The 22,629-nt window shown below is 39.9% G+C and overlaps 1 protein-coding gene across 3 annotated transcripts in view; it reads left to right on the plus strand.

The window, feature by feature from the left end:
- LOC100020306 (mucin-16-like) overlaps window positions 1–22,629 on the plus strand; it is a 42,960-nt gene that overhangs the window by 17,930 nt on the left and 2,401 nt on the right. The window contains exons 5-12 of one of the 3 annotated variants that reach the window (XM_056798748.1): window positions 677–715; window positions 1,904–2,020; window positions 7,316–7,948; window positions 8,464–8,577; window positions 17,151–17,272; window positions 17,396–17,463; window positions 18,554–18,726; window positions 19,430–19,465. In XM_056798748.1, the coding sequence (XP_056654726.1) occupies window positions 677–715; window positions 1,904–2,020; window positions 7,316–7,948; window positions 8,464–8,577; window positions 17,151–17,272; window positions 17,396–17,463; window positions 18,554–18,726; window positions 19,430–19,465 (1,302 nt within the window). Of the gene's footprint in view, window positions 1–676; window positions 716–1,903; window positions 2,021–7,315; window positions 7,949–8,463; window positions 8,578–17,147; window positions 17,273–17,395; window positions 17,464–18,553; window positions 18,727–19,429; window positions 19,466–22,629 lie in introns of all 3 variants that reach the window. The other 2 variants (XM_056798747.1, XM_056798749.1) reach the window with 2 other exon arrangements.

Genomic DNA, 22,629 nt, shown 5'->3' on the forward strand with positions numbered 1-22,629 from the left:
TCTCCTTTGTTTTCATGGTTTCTCTCTCACTCCTGGGAGCACGGGCCCTCAAAGTGGTGACACACTATGAAGACATGGGGAGCTCACTTCTCAAGATCAGAAGAGACTGGATTGTTTTTAGACTCCTTCAACAAAGAAGTATGCCATGAATGCCTTCTTGAATGCTGAAGCACCATTTTTCCCCTATGGGCCCCAAACCAACTCCTCTCCATTACTCCTTTAACATTTTTTGCCCACAAAGAGATACCCTACTCAAATTCTCTTCCTCCCTCTCTCCCCCCTCTATCTATACTTCCCTCTCTCCTTCTCTCTCCTTCTTACTCTCTCTCTCCTTCTCTCTCTCGCTCTCTCCTTCTCTCTCTCTCTCTCTCTCTCTCTCTCTCTCTCTCTCTCTCTCTCTCTCTCTCTCTCTGTCTCTCAACTTTCTTTATTTCTTCTATCTTTTCTCCCTCTCTTTTCTCTTTCTTTTTTGGCCTTCTTTTGTGTACCTTTCCCAAAATCTTGTGTTTATGTCTCTTCTGTCCCATTCTCTTTTTTTCCTCTGCTATTCTCTTCTTGTCTTCCCTCCTTTCATCTGCTGTCCCTTGCCTTGTCCATCCCTGCCCTCACCTTCTCTCCAAAACTTGTTCCCTCTGAATTTTTCTTTCTTCTTTTCTTTTCCCTTCTCAAACTACAGGGTATCAACATAAGCTGCCAGGAATCAGATCCACAAAGAGTAAGTTTTAGATTTCTTTATTGTCTGTTTGTATCTATATTTATATCCACTCTCTTTAATGAGACACTACAATGAAAGATTTTTTTTTATCTTTTTGGAAGGGATTAATGTAGGGCAGAGGATTAAAAGTGGTGTTAGGGATTCCTAGAATTAGATACACTATTAGATATGGCCAAAGTTTAGACTTCATTTACTCATTTGTCTATTCTCTTTTTGCTACTCAAAATATATATAAATAGTTCAAAAGGGAAAATTATCCCATGGGCCTGGGAAAGCAGGCTGTCCCTATCTCTTTCTTGTTCAAAATTAAGAGTCAGACCTTGTGGTCTTTGTAATCTTCTGATACATTGAGGGGATCTCCCAACATTCCAGAGAGACTTGTTGCTCTCCCTTATATTCTTCATTCACCAACGTTGCCCAATAGTTTTCATTAATAATGTTTTTATTCTCTGCTCCTTCAATAACTACACTCTCTCAAACCAGTGTCTTGCTCTGTTGCACTCAGATTTGAGACTCATCAGAAAAGAGATGATAGATAAATTTATGTGAGTTTATGAGCACTGAGTGAAATCCCATAGAAGAAGAGAAGAAGAGCCCAGTTCAAAACCTTGTAGGGCACCTACATGAAGGACTTAATTAAGTAAGAATCCAGCAAAGGAGACTAAAACAGGATAATCAGAGAAGTCCTAGGACAACCAGGAGAGTTTTGTTATGAAAATTAGAGAATTTGGGTATCAAGGAGTGCAGAGAGCTTAAGAAGAATGAGGATTAAGAAGAAGGCCATTAAGAGATTTTTGCAATTTCATTTGAATGATGAAGTTGAAAACCAGACTGTAGTCAAAAAAAAAGAGTAAGAAGAAGGGAAGTAGAAGTACCTTTTATAGATAGCATTTTCAAAAATTTCAATCCCAAAGGGAAGAGAGAGATAGGAAATGATAGCTATCAGGGATAGATGGATAAAATGAAGGCTGTTTTTCATTTGGGGTTGAAGGAAAGCTGCCAGTAGATGAGGAGAGTTTGAAAACAAAGTGAAACAATGGGAATACTAGAGAGATTCTCTGCTGGGTGAAGGATGAAGTAAAGAGAGCACATATTTTGGCATTTCCTTCAGAATATATGGGGACAACATATTGTCCTTTCTACACCCACTCCTGTGGTTGAGATATATGTTCTCATCTATTGTTCTAGGAAGTGAGGTTGGTGTAGGACCTGTCACCCATATCCCAGACCATGGAGAACCAGGAAAAATCATGACATCACTGACTAGTGGCCTCCTGATCCGTGAATCCCCTGTATATGCTATAGGTAAGAAAATATATTTTCTTTCTTTTATACTGGCATTTATTCTTGCTTTGGGCACTTGTTTTCAATTTTGAGATATGGAGTCACCTTCATAGTCTGAGAACAGGACAATCACTTATGGGGGAAGTTTGTCATTAGGTTGTAAGATTTGACAATTTCCTCTGTCCTATTGCTTTCTGCCCTAAAATTTGCTGTGATAGCAGCCTTTGGATGAAGATCTCATGGGGCATTTTGCTATTTCTTTTGTTTGCTTGGGTGTATACATATAATAGCCTATTCTTTTTCTTTGATCATTTCTCAACTGGGGAATGACTCTTTTAAAAATAATTTTGTTAATTTATAAAACATATACATTCATAATGTGTATTAAATATTATATAGGACACATAAAATTTATAATTGTCCCCTCCAATGTAGAAATATTTTCTTTGTTCCTTATGTGAAAAATCTCCCCCATTCTAACTCTTCCATCCCTCTTCGTCCAGTTCTTCCCTCTTTATCATCCCTTCATTCTTTTTTGGAAATCATTCCAATATCATAGACTGATACACATGCTGAAATAGAGAAATATAAACTTGAGGAAATTATTTCTTTTGCAATGACTACTCTGGCTGGCTTATGACTAGAGAGAGTTGCTAGAGGGAAACTTGAAAACTATTTGGGAGTAATGGAGGTAGTAATGAGAAATGCTGAGGGATGCTAGTAGAGGGATGCTACCACACAGGGGAACTGCCCTGGGGAATGCTCTGAGGTTTGCCTACTGATCCCTACTGATGGCTGATGGATCAGTATCTGTTTCTAACTTACTCCTCCCCTTCACTCCCTCCCTTCTCCAACACTCTCCTTCCTGCCTCCCTCACCTCCCAGTTCTTCTTGAAGCTTTTGGCTTCTTCCCTCCTCCCTTGAGTAAAGTATAAAGATACTCTTTTCTTTTCCTTTTTCAAGCCAAGGGGTTTATTGGGATAACAGGATAGGAAACTGAGGTAAGAGGGATGAGGATTTCCCTCATCTATAATGAGGGAGAATTTGAGGGTTTGAGAGAGTAGTCCATTCACAAACTGTGACTCTAAGACAGAGAGATGAAGGACAACAGCTGTTTAAAATCTTCTTTTACTTCACAAAGTCAGCAAGGTCTCTCAGCTTAATTAACCCCAGACAGAAAACAAAGTCCAAAGTCTCCCAGTTTCTCCTGGCCAGCTCACCTCTCAAAGAGACAACCAACTCCAAAAGCCAATTTCTCCTTCTTCTCCTCTCTCTGTCATAGTTTCTCCTGGCCAGCTTAACTGCCTGAGTCAGAGAGCCAAAGTTAAAGCCAAGTTTCTCCTTCTCCTCTCTGTGGCCAGAAACCCCCAACTGCCACTCCTGGGAACATTCCATTTGGAACCTTCCTCTTGATTGACAGGCAGGTTAGGTCCCCAGCTTGTTTCTTGCATCTTGGCTTACAAGTCCTCTCTCTTTCTCTCCATGTCTCTACCACAAAGCCCCCCTTTTATTAGCAAAAAATGTAACTTGCATTTTTCAATGATACTTACCTTAATAATTTTATCTATCTATCTTAACTCTTTGCTATCTGAAATATACTCTACCCCCCCCCATTACAAAATGCTAAACTCATCTTAGCTGTTCTATCGAAATGCTAAGCTAAAAATGGGTTATAGGAAAATGGTTACATGAATATAGTTTCACATAACAAAGCAAATAACAATTTCCAAATCATCTCAACAATTCCCCTATCATTAAGAATATGCAAATATTCTAATTCCTAATGTCTATAAATTCACTAAGTAAAATTTCCTATCACTAATAAATGCTAACCTACAATCATAATACAATATAACTTCCATGCTTCAGAACTTCTTTGTCTCTACTTTATTAAGCCTTAAACAAATTCAATAGGCTATTACTAATGTTAGTAGTTAGACTATTAATAAACTTACTCTAAAAAGTTAGCTCGTTAGTCAATTAGTAAGTTTAGTACAGATTTAAATATATACATCATTCTAAATTTCTGTGCAAACTCATGCAGAAAAGGATATTACTTTCTGTTTGAATTTCCCACAGAAATTTCTCATCAGTGTGTCTTTGTTATCATGCATGTCATGTAATTACCCATTCCATGGATATCTTATTTTGCTATGTAGGATGTACATGCATACATGTGGTGTTTACATGTATGACACAGTCTTACACTTATTCATGGCCAAAATTTCAAAGTTCCAAAGTCCTTCCATGTCCATTCATGTTGCCTGTCGAAACTCTTCCATCCTTTCTGCTCAACATATCACTCTTCTGTCTTCCATCACTTGATTGAAGACTTGTGTTCTTCAAGTCAGGATCCACTGCAATAATCAGGAACCTGGGAACACACAAACAAACCACGAACATGTGTGCAAGTTAGTTTTTTACATATGTGTGCTTTCCTGTGTTTCTGGTAGGGACTGCATTTGCTTATCAATTATTTTCCTAGGGCTACTCAATATTATGGTTGTGATGCAATTTCACATGTGAAGCATGGAACCATGGATCTCTTTGATCAACTTTTATAGCTATTGGGGTTGTCATTATGACCGTAGTAGGTCCAATCCATCTTGGTTCTGTAGGAGATTCTCTATTAAAGTTCTTGACATAAACTTTATCACCTGGTTTTATCTTGGGCAATGAAAAATCTAGTGGTATTCTTTGCACAAGCAAACCCAGTTTCCTTAGTTCTTCAATCCTATGTTGTATCTGTTTTAAGTATTCATGAAGAACACATTCACCTCTTAACATGGATACAAGTAAGGTGGCTTTACTGTCCTACGATGCCAAAGAGGGCTGCCCATACAGAATTTCAAAAGGTGATAGGTGCAGGTCAGTCCTAGGCCTGGTTCTAATGTTGAAGAAAGCAAGGGACAAAACATCTGCCCATTTTAAATGTGTTTCTGAACAGAGTTTACCTATTTGTGTTTTTAACTCTTTGATCGTCTGTTCGACCAGCCTGGAACTTTGGGGCCGATAAACTGAATGGTAATTGCACTTAATCCCCAAGTTCTTATAGATTTCTTGTAGAACCCGGGAAGTGAAGTGGGTCCCCTTGTCCGAGTCAATGGTATTGGGAATGCCATGTCTAGGTATAATCTCCTTCAATAGAAATTTCACTACTGTAGCAGTGTCACTTTTCTTATACGGACATGTTACAACCCATCTAGTCAGTCTATCCAATATAACCAATGCATATTTGCATCCCCTTTCCTTAGGCATGTTGATATCATCAATTTGAATACAGTGGAAAGGCATATAACTGAGTGGTCTGCCTCCCAATGCAACACTCTTGAAATGTCCTTGATTTTATCTCCTGCATGTTTCACGTGCCTTGACTAGTTCTAATGGCATTTGTAGTCATTCTTGGTGCTGTCCAATATCTCTTTATGCTATCCAAAATGCCTTGTACTCCGTAATGTCCCTTTGCATGAATTACGGTGCATAGATGTTGATACAACTTTTTAGGGAGAATAGGATTACCCCCATGAGCAATACAGATGCCTTTGATCAGTTTAGTAGCTGCTCTTTCCATGAATGTATCTCTTCTCTGTCATAGGCTTTAGTGAGATTATTCCTTTTGATCAGAGAGAAATGCAGCACATGGTGGGAACCGAACCTAACAGCACACTTTGATGTTATGTCTGCTCTTTCATTGTTAGGGATATCCTGTCCTATCCATGAGTGTGTACCTTACAATGAATTATGGCCACCTCCTTAGGAAAGTCTACAACATTAATAATACTATCTATAAGATTGCCATATGCAATTGGTTTCCCAGCTGAAGTTTTATAACCTTTGTTTTGCCATATGTATGATGACCAATGCACAGTGGAGAAAGCATAGTGTGAATCCAGAAATATATTAGCTTTTTTCCCCCTAGCTAATTCCAGGGCCATGAGCATAGCCTTAAGCGTGGCTCCCTGGGTGCTCACATGACTTGGCAACGATACATGCCAAAGCATTTTGTCATTGTCAACAACCGCTGACCCTGAGAATGTCTCTCCCATCACGAACATAGGAGGACCCATCTGTGTATAACTCCATTTCTGAATTGATAAGAGGTGTATCTTTCAGGTGTTCATTTGGCCTATGCATGAGTTCTACTATCTGATCACAATCATGCAATACTACTCCACCCATTGGCAAATCAGGGACCAGAGTTGCTGGGTTCACCGGTACACATCTATGAATTGTGATGTTATCATTGCCTAACAAAATGACTTCATACTGGGATATTCTTGCATCGGTGAATGAATATGTACTCTGTGACCTTAACAGTTTTTCAATTTCGTGTGCAGAATACACCAGAATACACATATCTGTGGGTATGTCATATTTAGAAGTCACAACTTGAATTTTTTCAGGTTCCTCCTCAAGTTGCTCCAAGTAACAACGGATAGTGCTTCAGTGAATTCTTGGGTAGATGCAAAGAAATTACCCCATATTTTTCACATGGTAATGTTGCCTGCATCTTGCACAAAACATCTTGTCCTAAAGATTGGCTAGGCATGATGAAATCAACAAGAAGTTATGATCTATGGTGAGAGGACCTAGTTTAACCATAGTGCTTTTGAGCTCAGGGACCTATTGTATTTGTCCCATTGCTCCAGCTACAGAAGCCATACCCCCTATGTAGGTATCCCCTGGACTTGAACAGGAGGCTCACTGATGAGGGAGTTTGTGATTAGGTTGTAAGACCTGGCAACTTCCTCTGTCCCATTACTTTCTGCCCAGATGTATACTGTGATGGCAGCCTTTGGATGAAGAGCTCATGGAGGATTTTGTCCATTTCTTGTGTTAGTTTGTGTGTATACATATAATTTACTAAGATAAAAGTCAGCTACTGGAGGACAGGCTTTTCTATGCCCAGCACCTAAAACCCTGAATGGGGTACCTGATTCTTAACAAATGATTACTGCTTCATTTTCCATTTAACCTGAGCAGATATCTATCCAGCAGTTTGTCTGAGCCACGCGCCTTATCTAATCTGAGGGCAAGATGACAGGACAGATCCATCTATATATCAGTCTCAGCTTATTTAATACTTTCTCATGGTGGCCATGCACCCTAGAGCACAAGTAGATCCTAATTCCTGTCACAGTCTTTTTGTTTTGAAAGGGCTTGTCAGGGAGAAGGTGCTAATGTGAGGGGTTGGGGATTGGTTGCTCTTCTCAGAAAGTTCAAAATCCTCACAGGCTCTGGGGATCTCTGTCCAAATGACTCCAAACTTCCCCCATCAACTCTTAGGCATACTTCAACTAACTGCTTTGGTCACAGGATTCTGTACTGAAACTTCAGGGACACTGAAGAAAGTGAGTGGATCTGACCAGGGAAGAGAACCAACAAACTCCACCAGTATCCCTATGACTGGCTTTATCGGGAGAGATTCCATTGCTGACACTGAAAAGGACATACGTGTCATGGAGACAACTCCAAGAGCCACAGCCACTCAAGACCTACTTCTCACTGTGCCTACTGGAGAAGGTGACCTCATCCCTGGGATGCACAGGAGAACTGTGTCCTCTCCCACCGAAACCTCAGTTCCATCTGAGATATCCTCTGGAGTCACCATTGCCATTTCAAGGACCTCACTCTCGATGACTCCAGTAGAAATCACAGCTAGCCCTGGCTCCAGTGCTCCCTTAAACATCAGCCTAAGCACAAGAACAGCTTCCCTTGAGCCTGCTACTTCATTGGAGGACCCAGGGTCAGCTGGCCTGACTCCAGAAACTGAGAGAAACCCACAGGCAACACCAACTCCAGCTATCACCCTGCCTCCAGCCAGCACACAGGAAGTTTGCACAACAGCATCTCCCAGTCCTCCTGACACAACCACAGAGGGCAGCAGTGTCCAGGAAGGGACAGCCTCTGTTTCTGATCAAGTGCCTTCCACTTCCAGCCTCTTCCCAAGTAAGCATATTTTAAATAAACTTCCCAGGGGGGGAATTGGGGTGTGGTCTTGGAGGGAATGGAGAGTGTCTGTCCAGGGAGGGTTAGTTTGTGCCTTTCTAAGGGGAAGGGTCTTCCTCCCAGGTCCTTCCTATCTTTAGCCTTCCATTGAGCCACTGTAGGGACATTTTCTTGGTTCCATATCTGTTGAATTAGTGTCATCTCTCCAGGCTTCCTCAACTCCATGCAAGGATAGTTTCACAGTCCCTGTGCTAAAGTGATTCTCCTCTTCTTATTGATGGGATTCTGATTCCACTTGATTTAGTGGAACCTCATGATTTAACATAGATGGGGATTGTCCAGCAGTGAGTCCATGCTTTGAAGGGGAAAATTTGATTATTTATCCTGTGGGGAAAAGTCAGAGAAGCCATGTATTTTTGGTCTCAGCAGTTAGTAGCAACAATGTACTTTCCTTTGGGAGTCCACTAATACAGACTTGACTGAGCTCTGGTTTCTCCCCTCCTCTCATCCTGTAGGAGGTGATGCTGGTGTGGTGCCAGACACACATGCCCAAGGCCATGATGTACCAGGAAGCACAGTAGCACCAATAAGGAGCCCCCTGACCCCTGTGTCTACTATTATCCCCATAGGTAAGTAGGTACCTCCTCTCCGTCTCTGTGTTGGAGGTTTATCCTTTTTAGGGCCTTGTTTCCCAATCTTACAGAGGAAACATGAAATTATTTTAGAGATCAATCCTCAAGAACTCTTCTGAACCTCTGATTCCTTTCTATGTATAGCCTGGAGAAGAGAAGTTTTAGAGGTAGGAGTGAGATTCCCACTGCTAAGGTCTTTTATATAAGCAACCATAGGTATAAAGTTGGAAGGAAACTTTGAACCATCAGGTATTATGGATAGCCTCTCATTTTACTGATGTGGATACTGAGGTTTAGAGAAGTAAAGTAATTAGCTCAGGGTGACCGGATATGACTGGAAGGGACCCTTAAAGGTCATCTAGCTGGATCCCATCTTTTTACATATTGGAAAATTGGGGTGGAGAGAAGTTAAGTGACATGCCCTATGACACAAAAGTAGAAAGCAGCAGAGGTGAGATTTGAACCTAGGACTCTATTATACTGTATTTCAAGGTCAAGAAGAGAAGTCAGCCCTAACACCTCACATTGAATGGCTTCCACTTTGGGAAAGATTCCTTCTATGAACTCTCCCAAGTTCATAGCAGAGAATGTGTTTTTACATTTTTATTTACATCTTCAGTATTTAGGATAGAGCTGGGCACATGATAAATACTTAATTAATGGAAACTAATTGATTGCTTTGATCTAATGAGTAGATTTGTGAGATTCAGTTTATTAAAAAAATTGTCTTCAAAATGTATCTTATACACCTACCAACTGAACTTGCCTATGGAAAAGTGAAGGAGAATGGAATAAGCAATTACATAACACCTACTATGTGCCAGGCACTTTGACTAAGCATTTTTTATAGAAATAGTATCTCATTTGATCCACAGAACAACCCTAAGTGTTGGGCTTTATAGTTAGCCCCATTTTTCAGATGAGAAAAAGATGCAAGCAATGACTGTTTGACTTTCCCAGGGTCATACAGCTAATGAGTTCTTAGGTCACATTTGAACTCAGGTTGTCCTGACTCCAGGCTCAGCACTATCTCTACTGTGCCAACTAATTGCTTATATGGTCTGAGCCACAGAGTTCCTGGTGTCAATAGTCAGGAATGGAGACAGATCCAAAGGCTGTGCTCTTTAGCAGTGAACTTGGGGAAGGTGGATGATGCAGATATGGGCAAATCACTTTATTTCTATCAGCCTTGACTTGCCAAAGAGGAAAAGAATGGTTCTGGGACCTTCCCTTTAAGGTATGATTTCATGACCTTCTCCCTCATCTTAGCTTAATAGTTCACTTGGACCTTTGGTGATTGATTGCACTTGGCACACCCATTTAATACTGAATCCCAAGAATTTGCCTCTAAGTTTTGTCCTTTCTGAGAAGTTCTTGAACCAGGGATGCCTCTTGGTCACTAGTTTATGGATTGATTCCTACACATTAGCTCTGTGATTCCTGTGACCTGGTCCTACTCTACTATGGCCTCTGAGTGTTTCCAAGAACTTCTATAGCCAGGAGATCCTAGATTGGTCAGAGGTCAGAACTGAAAAACTGGACCTCTCTGATGTCATTGTCTCCACATGGCTCCTGGCAGCCCTTCAGCCTGGTGGACAAGGTCAAATTTGGAGTTCTAGGTGTGATGATGTAATAGTTAAAATAGTTGTTTGTCTTAAACTGTAGTGATTAAAATACTGGAAGACTTAAATTGTAGTAGATAAAAGAGTGGATGAGTAAGTTGTGACCACAGAAAATATGTTTTTAAGACAGTGTCTTGTTTTCAATCAAATATAAGGTGGTCGCCAGGGAAAAATTCCCAATTATTAGAATATACCCAAGTAAACTGGGTTTTATAGAGATTTTAATTAATACAATCAGGAATTAAGAAAGAGAGAGAGAAAAGGGGAATAATGAGAAAAGGATAGGCTGGCCCAGGGCAGCCCTGGCCAACCCAGGCCTAAGCCTTAAGAGAAAGATCAGTCAGTCCTTAAGCACTCATCACAAGATCTGTCCAAGCAAGGATTCTAGTGACACCCAGCCAGCTTCATCTCAGCTGATTCCACCAGCTCAATCCTGAATCTGAATGTCTTCTGAATGAATCTGAGCTCCTATTTAAAGGGAATTTTCTACTATGTCTCCTCCCCTAAGTTCTCACATCTACCAATCACAGTAGACATTTTTCAAAGGACAGACCATTCTTAGTTCACACATGAGTAGACTAATCTTTTTGAGTAATTCACACCTGAGTAGAGTAGAATCTCTGAGTATTAATTGGCACAGTCTTTTAGAATTGTAAGCCTCTCCTCACTTCATGACTCAGTGAGGAGTCCTGACCTGCACTTTTTTTTTTGCAATGGCTGATCATGCACAAAATGTATCAATCTACTTTCCTTATAGTGGATGTTTGTAAGGTCTTTCATCAAAATTTGGGAAAATAATCACGAACTTTCACAGAACCCTTGGGACAGGCAGAAAGAGGTCAGCTGGATTCCTTTTCATATGAATGCAAAAATCTTTTGGGATTCCTCCTGTATTGGGATGGAGACAAAAGCAGTAAATAAATCAACTACTGTGAAACATTTTGCATGAGTGCGAATTGCATAAATTATCATTGCAGGACTTGGTACAACACAGTGGTTTTTTATCATATGGTCATTGACTGCTCTCAGATCTTGAACAAATATATAGACCACATTGCTCTTTGCATCTAAATTGGGCTTTTTCACAGTTAATATGGGGGTGTTTTATTTGGAGATACAGGGTACTAGTATTCCTCGTTGTAATAGGGACTCTATTCTGGGGTTATCTCATCAATTGCTTCTTTGCTTAGTGGGTATTGTGGGATTTCTTGTGGTGAACCTTCTTTAGTTCTTTATCTTAACAGGGACTGCTGATTTCAATTACCCAACATCTATAGAATTGGTGGCCCATAAACCTTCAGGGATATCAGGTGATATTTCATTGATGTGATTTCCTTTACCCTCTGAATCTATTGCATCTAGAAACAATACTAGAAAAAGATTTAGGGATTCTTCAGGTAGTTCTAGTGAAATATCTCCAGTAGGGGTTCTGAGAGAGATGGCTGACCAAAGCTGGGTCTGGGTAGTCCAAAAGCCCTAGGTAAAGCAGCAATGATGCTCAGACCACTAGCTCAGGCCCACTCAGTCCTCTTGAGGGAGCAATCCCAATGGAGGCACAACCTGAACTGTCTCTGCCAGCATGGAGACTTTGCCTCCTCAGCAGCCACAGCTCCTTACCACCTGGCCTTGCAGAGGATGAGTCCAGCTGATGCCAAAAGCAGAGCCAAGCACCAGAAAAACAAGCAGGGCAGAGGGAGCATCAGTAACAGCAGCGGCGGTGGCGGTGGCCTTGAAGGGCCCCCACCCACCGGCATGGCTTCCAAAGAATAATTTTTAACAATTACAAATATCCTCTTTCCATTTAGATATGTAAACATTTTAACTCTTTAATGAGTCCATTCAATTTTCTCTTTTTGATTTACCATTTTGGGCTTCTCTTCTGTATCGTGTTTGGACATAAAATGTTTTATTTTGGTCTGACTTATTCCTCAGGAATACTTGGAAATCTTCTATATTATTGAATTTCCATTTCTCGCCTGAAAATATGTACTCAGTTTTGCTGAATAGGTGACTCTGGCTTACAAACCCAGATCTTTTGCCTTCCTGAATATCCTATTCCATAACACTCAATCCTTCAGTGTAGAAGCTGCTAGATCCTGTGTGATCCTGATTTTGAGTTTCATGGTATTTGAATTGGTTTTTATGGCTGCTTACAGTATTACAGTATTTTCTTTTTATCTTGATGGCTCTTGAATCTATTACATTCTTGGAAATTGTCATTTGAGCATTTCTTTCTAGAGGTGATCTGTGAATTCTTTGAATTTCAATTTTATTTTTGTGTCTGACGATATCTCAGGAGTTTCTTTGGTAATTTCTTGTAGTGTGACACCCTACACCAAGATAAACTCAGAATGGGTGAATGACCTGAATAGAAAGAAGGAAAGTATAAGCAAATTATGTGAATACAGAATGGTATACTTGTCAGATCTTTGGGAAAGGAAAGACTTTTAAAACCAAGCAAGAGCTAAAAAAATCACCAAATGTAAAATCAATCATTTTGATTACATCAAATTCAAAAGCTTTTGTACAAACAAACCTAATGGATCCAAAATTAGAAGGGAAGCAACAAACTGGGAAACAATCTTCATTACAAAAACCTCTGACAAAGGTCAAATTATCCAAATTTATAAAGAACTACAGCCAATTGTACCAAAAAACCAAGCCATTCTCCAACTGATAAATGTGCAAGGGACATGAATAGGCAATTTTCAGTTAAAGAAATCAAAACTAGTAAATAAGCACATGAAAAAGTGTTCTAAATCTCTTATAATCAGAGAAATACAAATCAAAACAACTCTGACATTATCACCTCACACCTAGCAGATTGGCTAACATGATAGCAAAGGAAAGTAATGAATGCTAGAGGGGGTGTGGCAAAGTCTGGACATTAATTCATTGCTGGTGGAGTTGTGAATTGATCCATCCATTCTTCAAGGAAATTTGGAACTATACCCCCAAAAGGTGCTAAAAGACTGTCTGCCCTTTGATCCAGCCATAGCACTGCTGGGTTTGTACCCCAAAGAGATAATATAGAAAAGGACATGTACAAAAATATTCATAGCTGGGCTCTTTGTGGTGGCAAAAAATTGGAATATGAGGGGATGCCCTTCAATTGGGGAATGGCTGAACAAATTGTGGTATATGTTGGTGATGGAATACTATTGTGCTCAAAGGAATAACAATAAAGTTGAAGAATTCCATGGCGGCTGGAACAACCTCCAAGAAATGATGCAGAGGGAGAGGAGCAGAACCAGGAGAACACTATACACAGAGCCTGATACACTGTGGTACAATCAAACGTAATGGACTTCTCCATTAGTGGCAATGCAATGACCCCGAACAACCTGGAGAGGAATCTACGAGAAAAACTGGAATCCACATCCAGAGGAAACACTTTGGGAGAAAAAACACCAAAGAAAAAGAACTGCTTGAATGCCTGGGTCGAAGGGATATGGTTGGGGATGCAGACTCTAAATGAATATCCTACTGTAAACAACAACATGGAAATAGGTTCTGATCAAGGACACAAGTAATACCTCATGAAATTGCGGGTTGGCTGTGGGAAGGGTAGGTGGAGTGGAGGGAGGGAAATAATGTGATTATTGTAACCAAGGAATAATGTTGTAAATTGACTAAATATACTAATTCAAATGGAAAAAATAAATAAAAGGCATGTTAACATTAACATTTAAAAATTAATATATAAATATATTTTGAAAATACAAGATTAAGTGTTCTTTTCATCAGTGAGTTCTTATACCACTTTTTAATATAGCTCCAATTTTGCCGTTCTAGAAGTTCTTCTTCTGTGCATTTTTGTATATCTTGTTCCATATGGCCAATTGTGCTTTTCAAAAGAGTTCCTCTCTCCTTTGATTGTTTATGCATCTCTTACCACTTTGTCTATTGTGATTTTACCCCCATTTGAATTAGTTTATTTAGTCAATTTAGAACATTAGTACTTGTTTACAATAATCACATTATTTCCCTACCTCCCTCTTCATTTGAGGTGGTCTCACTATTCATCTTGGATACTGTCAATTAGATTTTTTTCTTTCCTTTTTTTAATTAGACTGATTAGTATTTTGTATATTTTATTTGTTTTTTTTTCAAAGTACCAGTTTCTAGTCTTATTTATTAAATCCATAGTTCTTTGACTTTCGATTTTATTAATTTCTGCTTTGATTTTTTGGATCTCTAATTTAGTCTTCATCTGAGGATTTTTAATTTGTTTGCTTTCTAGATTTTTAATTTGCATTCCCAATTCATTGACCCTCTGCCCTTCTTAATTTGTTAATATATGAACAGACATCAGAGAAGGAACTAGAGAGGGAACATAAGGGCTGGCTGCCTGGCCAGAGCTGTGTAGATCCTCCATATTTGCTCCAGCCTTACAGGAGGTGATGGCCTCAGAGCACACCCAGCCCAACCAATCTGAACTTAATCTCATCAAAAGTCTTCAGAACTCAGGGAAGTCCAGGGTCCACACCCCTTCCTCATTGACTGCTGGACTTTAATGCAATCAAAAGACTCCAGAGGACAGGGAAGCTCAAACCCCCAACAACCCTCCCCAACAGACTGCACCAAGAGATCTTCTGTCACAGCTCCAAGAGGGGAGACTGACAGAAGCCCCCAAATCCCCCCAAAATGAGAGGATCAAGATCACAGACAAATATAGGGAGCAAAGAAGGGGTAAATATGAGCAAAGAACAGAAAAAGAAGAAAGAAATTACAGTAGACAGCTTCTACACAGCGAATGGAGCAGAGGGGGAGGGATCAACAATCGATAAATCAGAAATCCCAGCGAATTGGATACAGGCTTTGGAAGAACTCAAAATGCAATTCAAAACACAATTAAGAGAGGCTGATGACAATTTTAATAGCAAGATAAGTCATCTGGAAACAGAAAACAGTGTCTTGAAAGCCAAAATTAATCAGCTGGAAAACAAGGCAAAGAAGATGAGCTATTGTGCTCAAAGGTATAGTGAACTGGAGGAATTCCATGTGAACTGGTACAGCCTCCAGGATTGATGTAGAGGGATGGGAACAGAACCAGGAGAACATTGTACAGAACCAGGAGACTCATACACTGTGGTAAAATCAAATATAATGGACCTCTCTATTAGTCGCAATGAAATGATCTAGAACAATTCGGAGGGATTTATGAGAAAAAACACTATCCACGTTCAGAGGAAAAACTCTGGGAGCAGAAACACAGAAGCAAAACAATTATTTGACCATATGGGTCAATGGGAATATGATTGGGGATGTAGACTCTAAAGTATCACCCTAGTATTATAAACATCAATAATATGGAAATAGATTTTGATCAAGGACACCTGTAAAACCCAGTGGAATTTCACACTGGCTCTGGGGGGTGGAGGTGGGGAGGGGGAGGAGTGAGGGAGGTGAGGGAAAGAACGTGATTCATGTAACCAGGGAAAAATATTCTAAATTAACTAATTAAATTAAATATAAAAAATAAAAAACGACAGTTAAACTTGGAATCTGTACCTGTGGTGAATGGAGCGCTGTTCTCAGTTTCAGATTCTTTGTGCAGCTACAGTATACTCTCTGGGGATCTATCTTCTTTCAGTTCTTCAAATGTGGTATCATGCAAACAAAGGTGTTTTTAATAGCCTTCTGATCTAAATTCTGGTTTCTGAGTAACCCCAGCCATTTCCCCCCACTTTGAAATGTGACCAGGGAGAGTCTGCTGCCACCCCCCCACCCCCGTGGCTACAAGTACTCCTGTCTGCTCGCACTCCTCCACCTTGAGATCTCCCCCACAGATTAGGGTCCCTTTCTGAATATGAGCAATGCAGCAGGAGAATTGCCTTCACTGTCAGCAAAGGGATTCCTGTAATCTCCTTCTGAGCCACTCTCTGATCCCTCAACCCCTTATTGACTGGGGATGAATGCTCCAGAAGCCTTTCCTGTTGCTTCAGTTGTGGACAAGTCCTTTTGGCTTGATGGGGTCTGCCCTGGTACACTGCTTTACTTCCACCTCCACCTCTGTACACATCATCTGTCCTGCAGGTCTTCAAAGTCGTTTTGTGCTGGAAAATGATTTGTTTGTCTTTTTTTGTGATATACTCCTCCAGAATTCATTTTAGGACATTGTATCAGGTTTTGGGGTGGTAATTTGATAGAGATCAGATGGGGGATGTGTATCTTCTCCACCAACTTGGTGAGACTCTGCCCTTGGCTTCTATTCTTATACATTTGAATTATTGGAAATTGGAAATGAGACCCTTATCAGAAGAATATGACGCAAAGATTTTTTCTCTCCAGTTAGCCAATTCCCTTCTCATTTTACCTACATTGGTCTTGTTCTGGAGGAAAACCCAATTTTAAGTTAGCAACACTCTCCATCTTATCTTGCTGTCCTATCTATCCCTCATGTGCACATGAACTGTCCCTCTGTCCATTAAAATGAAAGATACAATTTTCCAGATAACTCATTTTTTTACATCAACTTTTAGGTAGCTTGCTCATATACCCATTTGAGTTTACGTTGTTATGTCAAGCAAGAATATCGGTCTATCCCTAGTTCTCCTGGACTAATTTTCAGTATTACAAGCAATTTTTGTTAAGTAATGAGTTCTTACTCTTGAAACTGGATTAACCTCCTCATTTTACGTGTGAGGAAACTAAAGGCAAAAACATAGGATATGGCAGGACCATGATTTGAATCCAGGTCTTCTGGCTCCCAAGTCCACAATTTTTAATACTGCCAGAAAAAAGTATAGTAGAGGTATCCTCAGTTTTCCTCTGAGGAAGGACTAGAATAGTGCCACCTAGAATAATGGTCATGATCATGATAATGGTCACCACAATAACTAGCATTTAGAGAGATCTTTAAGATTTACAAAGCATTTTCTCTCATTTGAATAACATTTGTAAGGCTCAGACAATTGGGTATCTTTCCCTTCTGTACGGCAGCAGGGAGCTACAACTGGAAGACCTTCACCCTTAACTTCACCATCACCAACATGTTTTATACAAGCAAGATGACTCAAAGGGATTCCAGCACATTCCGTCTTCCTGAATGTTTCCTGCAGCGCCTGGTGAGACTCAACCCCTCCACACCCCTCTTCCTCCTTGCATCCATGCTTCCTTCCTCATCCCTGGGTATACAGACTTCCTCTAGCCAGGTACTCAGAAGTTCCCTTCTCTCTTTTTGTTTCCAGTTCAAGGTATTGTTTGAAAGAAGCAGCCTTGGCTCTCAGTATTGTGGATGCAATGTGACCTTGCTGAGGTGAGAATCTTGAAAGCCATGAGCTCAAATAGCAGGGACCATAACATTCCCATTTGACAAAGATCACAGGCAGGCTGCTGCTGCTTCCCAATCGCAATTCCTTCTTTCACAAGCTGTAATGGATTCACCACCACCACCACCCCCACCACCCCAACCAACAAGCCATTAGAAATATTGTGGGCACCTTCTACCTTTTCCCTGGTGGAGAAAAACTTCTTTTTCCACAAGTCTTCCAAAGACAAGGTTGGAAGTTTAATCACTTGAACTTTATAACTCCATGTGAAAAAAATAACATAGGAGGCACCAATAGAGTGCTTAGAAAATAATTGATTAGAACATATCAACATTCACTGTCTCTAGAATCATAGGATTATAGAATGGAAGCTTAAAGAGATAGTAGAGGCCATATGGACCACTCTCTTCATTTACAGATGAAAAAATGAAGACCCAAGGAGATTCCAATGACTTTTCCAAGATCAAAGATACTGTCAGATCCAGAATTTGAACACAGGCCATTTGATTTTAAATCCAGTGGTCTTTGTACTACTCTAAAGAAACTACTGAAAATAATCTGATCCCATACACACTTGTAAACATAGATGTGAGTGAATTTACACAGCACTGCCAATTTCATTGCAGCACATCAGAGTGCTGAGCTTGCAATCAGGAACACCTTAGTTCAAATTCTCTCTGAGACTCTTAGCAGCTGTGTGACCCTCAGCAAGTCACATCATTTGTCTTAGCCTCAATTCCTTCATCTTTAAAATGATAAGGTTGGTTTTGATGCCTTCCAATGTCCTTTTCAACTCTCAAACTATTATTCTCTCCAAACCATTGTTCAAAGTGGGTCACTTCTTTCAAGAGTGTTTTCTGAATAATTAAATTTCATTAATTAAACCAAAGGTGTCAAACTCAAAAGGAAACAACATCCCTGTCCCCTGCATGTTGACTCAGAAAATTATGCATATTTATATATTCCATCATCAACACTTTAAAATTATAGAGGAACAGTACTACACTATAGTCTTGTTCAAGTGATTTTCAGGAAGGGCCATGTTTGATATCTCTTGTCTAAATCATCAATTTCTAGGTCTATGAAAAATGGAGCAGCAACAGGAGTGGAGGTTATATGTTTTTATAAGGAAGTTTTCTCTGTCCCCGTCTTGGACAAGAAGAAGATTTACCAAGAGCTGAGTCAAGAGACTAATGGAATAACAAGGCTTGGACATTATATTCTAGATAAGAAAAGCCTCTATGTGGATGGTGAGTAGCCCAAATTGGGACATACATTTTTATTTCTCTAGGTGATTCCATTTCCAGAAAACAACCCACCTACCCCAAATTCTTCTTACCTTTTTAGACCACCTTTATTTTCATGGTTTTTTTTTTCTATCCCTCCTGGGATGCTGGCCCTCAAAGTGGTGACAAAATATAGAGATATGGGGGTTTACTTCTAAAGATCATAAGTGGCTGGATTTTTCTTAGGCTCCTTTAACAAAGGTGTATGCCATCAATCTCCCTTCCTCTTGATTGAGGAAGTGCCTTGAATGATAAAGTGCCATTTTACCAACCCTGTGGGCCCCAGAACATCTCTCCATTGCTTCCTTCAACATTTGTCCAGACACCCTACTGAAACATTAATGTTTACTCTCTCTCTCCCACCCTCCCTGCTCCTCTCTCTCCTCTTCCCTCAACCATTACTTTTCCTCCTCATTTCATTTCTCCTTCATCTTTTCTCCCTTTTTTATTCTTCTCTTTTCTCTCTTTCCCCTCTCCTCTTGTCTTCACTTCCCTTCTGTCCAATTCTCTTCCATTCTGTTCCCTTCTCCTCTCCTCTCCCCTCCTTTCAACTCTGTTTCCCTGCCTACTTTCCCTCCCTTCTTCTCTTCCCTCCCCCGAATCTCTCCTTCTCTCCTTCCCTCTGAATTTCTTCCTCCTCTTTTTCTTCTCCCCTTCCCAACTATAGGGTATAACCCTCAGATGCCACCCCCCTCCACAAAAGGTGAGTTTAAAATTTATTACTTTCTCTATATTTTGACCTTTTTTTGGAAGGAGGGGAATAGGGAAGAGGGGAAATGGGTTTGGGGGGTTTAGAATGAAGTGTACTGTTACAAATGGCCAATGTAGAGCCCTTCTTTACTCATATATCTATGGGGGTTATTTTGCTACTCAAAACATATACAAATTGTTCAAAAGGGTAAAAATTAATCCAATAGGACGTGGAAAGCAGGTTACCCCATCCCCTTCTCATTCAATATTTAGTCAAACCTTGTGGTCTTTGTAACCCTGGTACAAAGAAGGCATCTCCAAGGATTTCAGGGAGACTTGTGCCCGTCCTCTATGATCTTCATTCAGTAATGTTGGCCAATGGTTTTCTTTTTTTTTTTTTAATTTAATTTTGTTGTTGTTGTAATACTCACTTTATTTCCCTCCCTCCCTCCAACCACCCTTTTCAAGCAGCAGAATTGCAATTTCATTCTGTATTACTTGTGTCCTTGATCAGAACCTATTTCCATGTCCTTGTTTGCATTAGAATGTTCATTTAGATTCTACATCCCCAACCATATCGCTTCGACCCATGTATTTAAAGCAGTTCTTTTTCTTTCGTATTTTTACTCCCACAGTGTTTCCTCTGAATCTGGATACTGGTTTTCCTCGTAGGTTCCTCAGAGTTGTTCAGGGTCATTGCATTGACACTAATGGAGTAGTCCATTACATTTGATTGTACCACAGTGTCAGTCTCTGTGTACAATATTTTCCTGTTTCTGCTCCTCTCATTCTGCATCAATTCCTGGAGGTTGTTCCAGTCCCCATGGAATTCTTCAACTTTATTGTTATTCCTTTGAGCACAATAGATTTCCATCACCAACATATGCCATAATTTGTTTAGCCATTCCCCAATTGAAGGACATCCCCTCATTTTCCAATTTTGGCCACCACAAAGAACGCTGCTATGAATATTCTTGTACAAGCCTTTTTCCTTATTATCACTTTGGGATATAAACCCAGCAGTGCTATGGCTGGATCCAAGGGCAGAAAGTGCCCTTTGGGGGCATAGTTCCAAATTGCCCTCCAGAATGGTTGGATCAATTCACAACTTCACCAGCAATGCAATAATGTCCAGTCTTTGCCAACACCTCCTCCAGCTGTCATGTTAGCCAATCTGCTAGGTGTGAGGTGATACCTTAGAGTTGTTTTGATTTGCATTTCTCTGATTATTAGAGATTTAAAGCACTTTTTCATGTGTTTATTAATAGTTTTGATTTCTTTGGCTGAGAACTGCCTATTCATATCCCTTGCCCATTTATCAATTGGAGAATGGCTTGATTTTTTGTATGATTGGTTTAGCTCTTTATAAATTTGTGTAATTAGACAAACACAGGAACTATATGAACACAACTACAAAACACTTTCCACAAAGTTAAAACTATATCTAAACACTTGGAAAAACATTGATTGCTCATGGGTGGGATGAACTAACATAATAAAAATGACAATCCTACCCAAATTAATTTGGCATTTATGGCACTTATTTAGTGCCATACCCATTGAACTACCAAAAAACTTCTTTACTGAATTAGAAAAAACCATAACTAATTTCATTTGGAAGAACAAAAGATGCAGGGAAATCATGAAAAGAAAATGCAAAGGAAGGAGGACTTGCAGTCCCAGATCTCAAACTATACTATAAAGCAGTGGTTATCAAAACAATTTGGTACTGGCTAAGAGACAGAAAGGAGGATCAGTGGAATAAACTTGGCATAAATGATCTCATTAAGACAGTTTATAACAAACCCAAAGACCCCAGCTTTTGGGACAAAAATCCACTATTTGATAAAAACTGCTGGGAAAATTGGGAGACAGTGTGGGAGAGATTAGGTTTGGATCAACATCTCATATTCAGAATGGGTGAATGACTTGAACATAAAGAAGGAAACTATAAGTAAATTAGGTGAACACAGAATAGTATACATGTCAGACCTTTGGGAAGGGAAAGACTTTAAAACCAAGCAAGACTTCGAAAGAGTCACAAAATATAAAATAAATAATTTTGACTATATCAAATTAAAAAGTTTTTGTACAAACAAAACCAGTGTAACTAAATTCAGAAGGGAAGCAACAAATTGGGAAACAATCTTCATAAAAACCTCTGACAAAGGTTTAATTACTCAAATTTACAAAGAGCTAAATCAATTGTACAAAAAATCAAGCCATTCTCCAACTGATAAATGGGCAAGGGACATGAACAGGCAATTCTCAGCCAAAGAAATCAAAACTATTAATAAACACATGAAAAAGTGTTCTACATCTCTTATAATCAGAGAGATGCAAATCAAAGCAACTCTGAGGTATCATCTCACACCTAGCAGATTGGCTAACATGACAGCTATGGAAAGTAATGAATGCTGGAGGGTATGTGGCAAAGTAGGGACACTAATTCATTGCTGGTGGAGTTGTGAATTGATCCAACCATTCTGGAGGGCAATTTGGAACTATGCTCAAAGGGCGATAAAAGTCTGTCTGCCCTTGGATCCAGCCATGGCTCTGCTGGGTTTGTACCCCAAAGAGAGATAATAAGGAAAAAGGCTTGTACAAGAATATTCATAGCAGCGCTCTTTGTAGTGGTCAAAATTGGAAAATGAGGGGATGCCCTTCAATTGGGGAATGGCTGAACAATTTGTGGTATATGTTGGTGATGGAATGCTATTGTGCTAAAAGGAATAATAAAGTGGAGGAATTCTACGGGGACTGGAACAACCTCCAGGTAGTGATGCAGAGCGAAAGGAGCAGAACCAGGAAAACATTGTACACAGAGACTGATACACTGTGGTACAATCGAAGGTAATGGACTTCTCCATTAGTGTCAATACAATGTCCCTGAACAATCTGCAGGGATCTAAAAAACACTATCCTCAAGCAGAGGATAAACTGTGGGAGTAAAAACACTGTTGAAAAGCAACTGCTTGACTATAGTGGTGGAGGGGATATGACTGAGGAGAGACTCTAAATGAACACTAATGCAAATACCAACAACATGGAAATGGGTTCGAATCAAGAACACATGTAATACCCAGTGGAATCATGCGGCGGCTATGGGAGAGGTGGTGGGAGGGAGGGGGAGGGAAGAAAAGAAAATGATCTTTGTTTCCAATGAATAATGTTTGG

This window comes from Monodelphis domestica, chromosome 5, assembly GCF_027887165.1.
Source record: "Monodelphis domestica isolate mMonDom1 chromosome 5, mMonDom1.pri, whole genome shotgun sequence".
NCBI lineage: Eukaryota > Metazoa > Chordata > Mammalia > Didelphimorphia > Didelphidae > Monodelphis > Monodelphis domestica.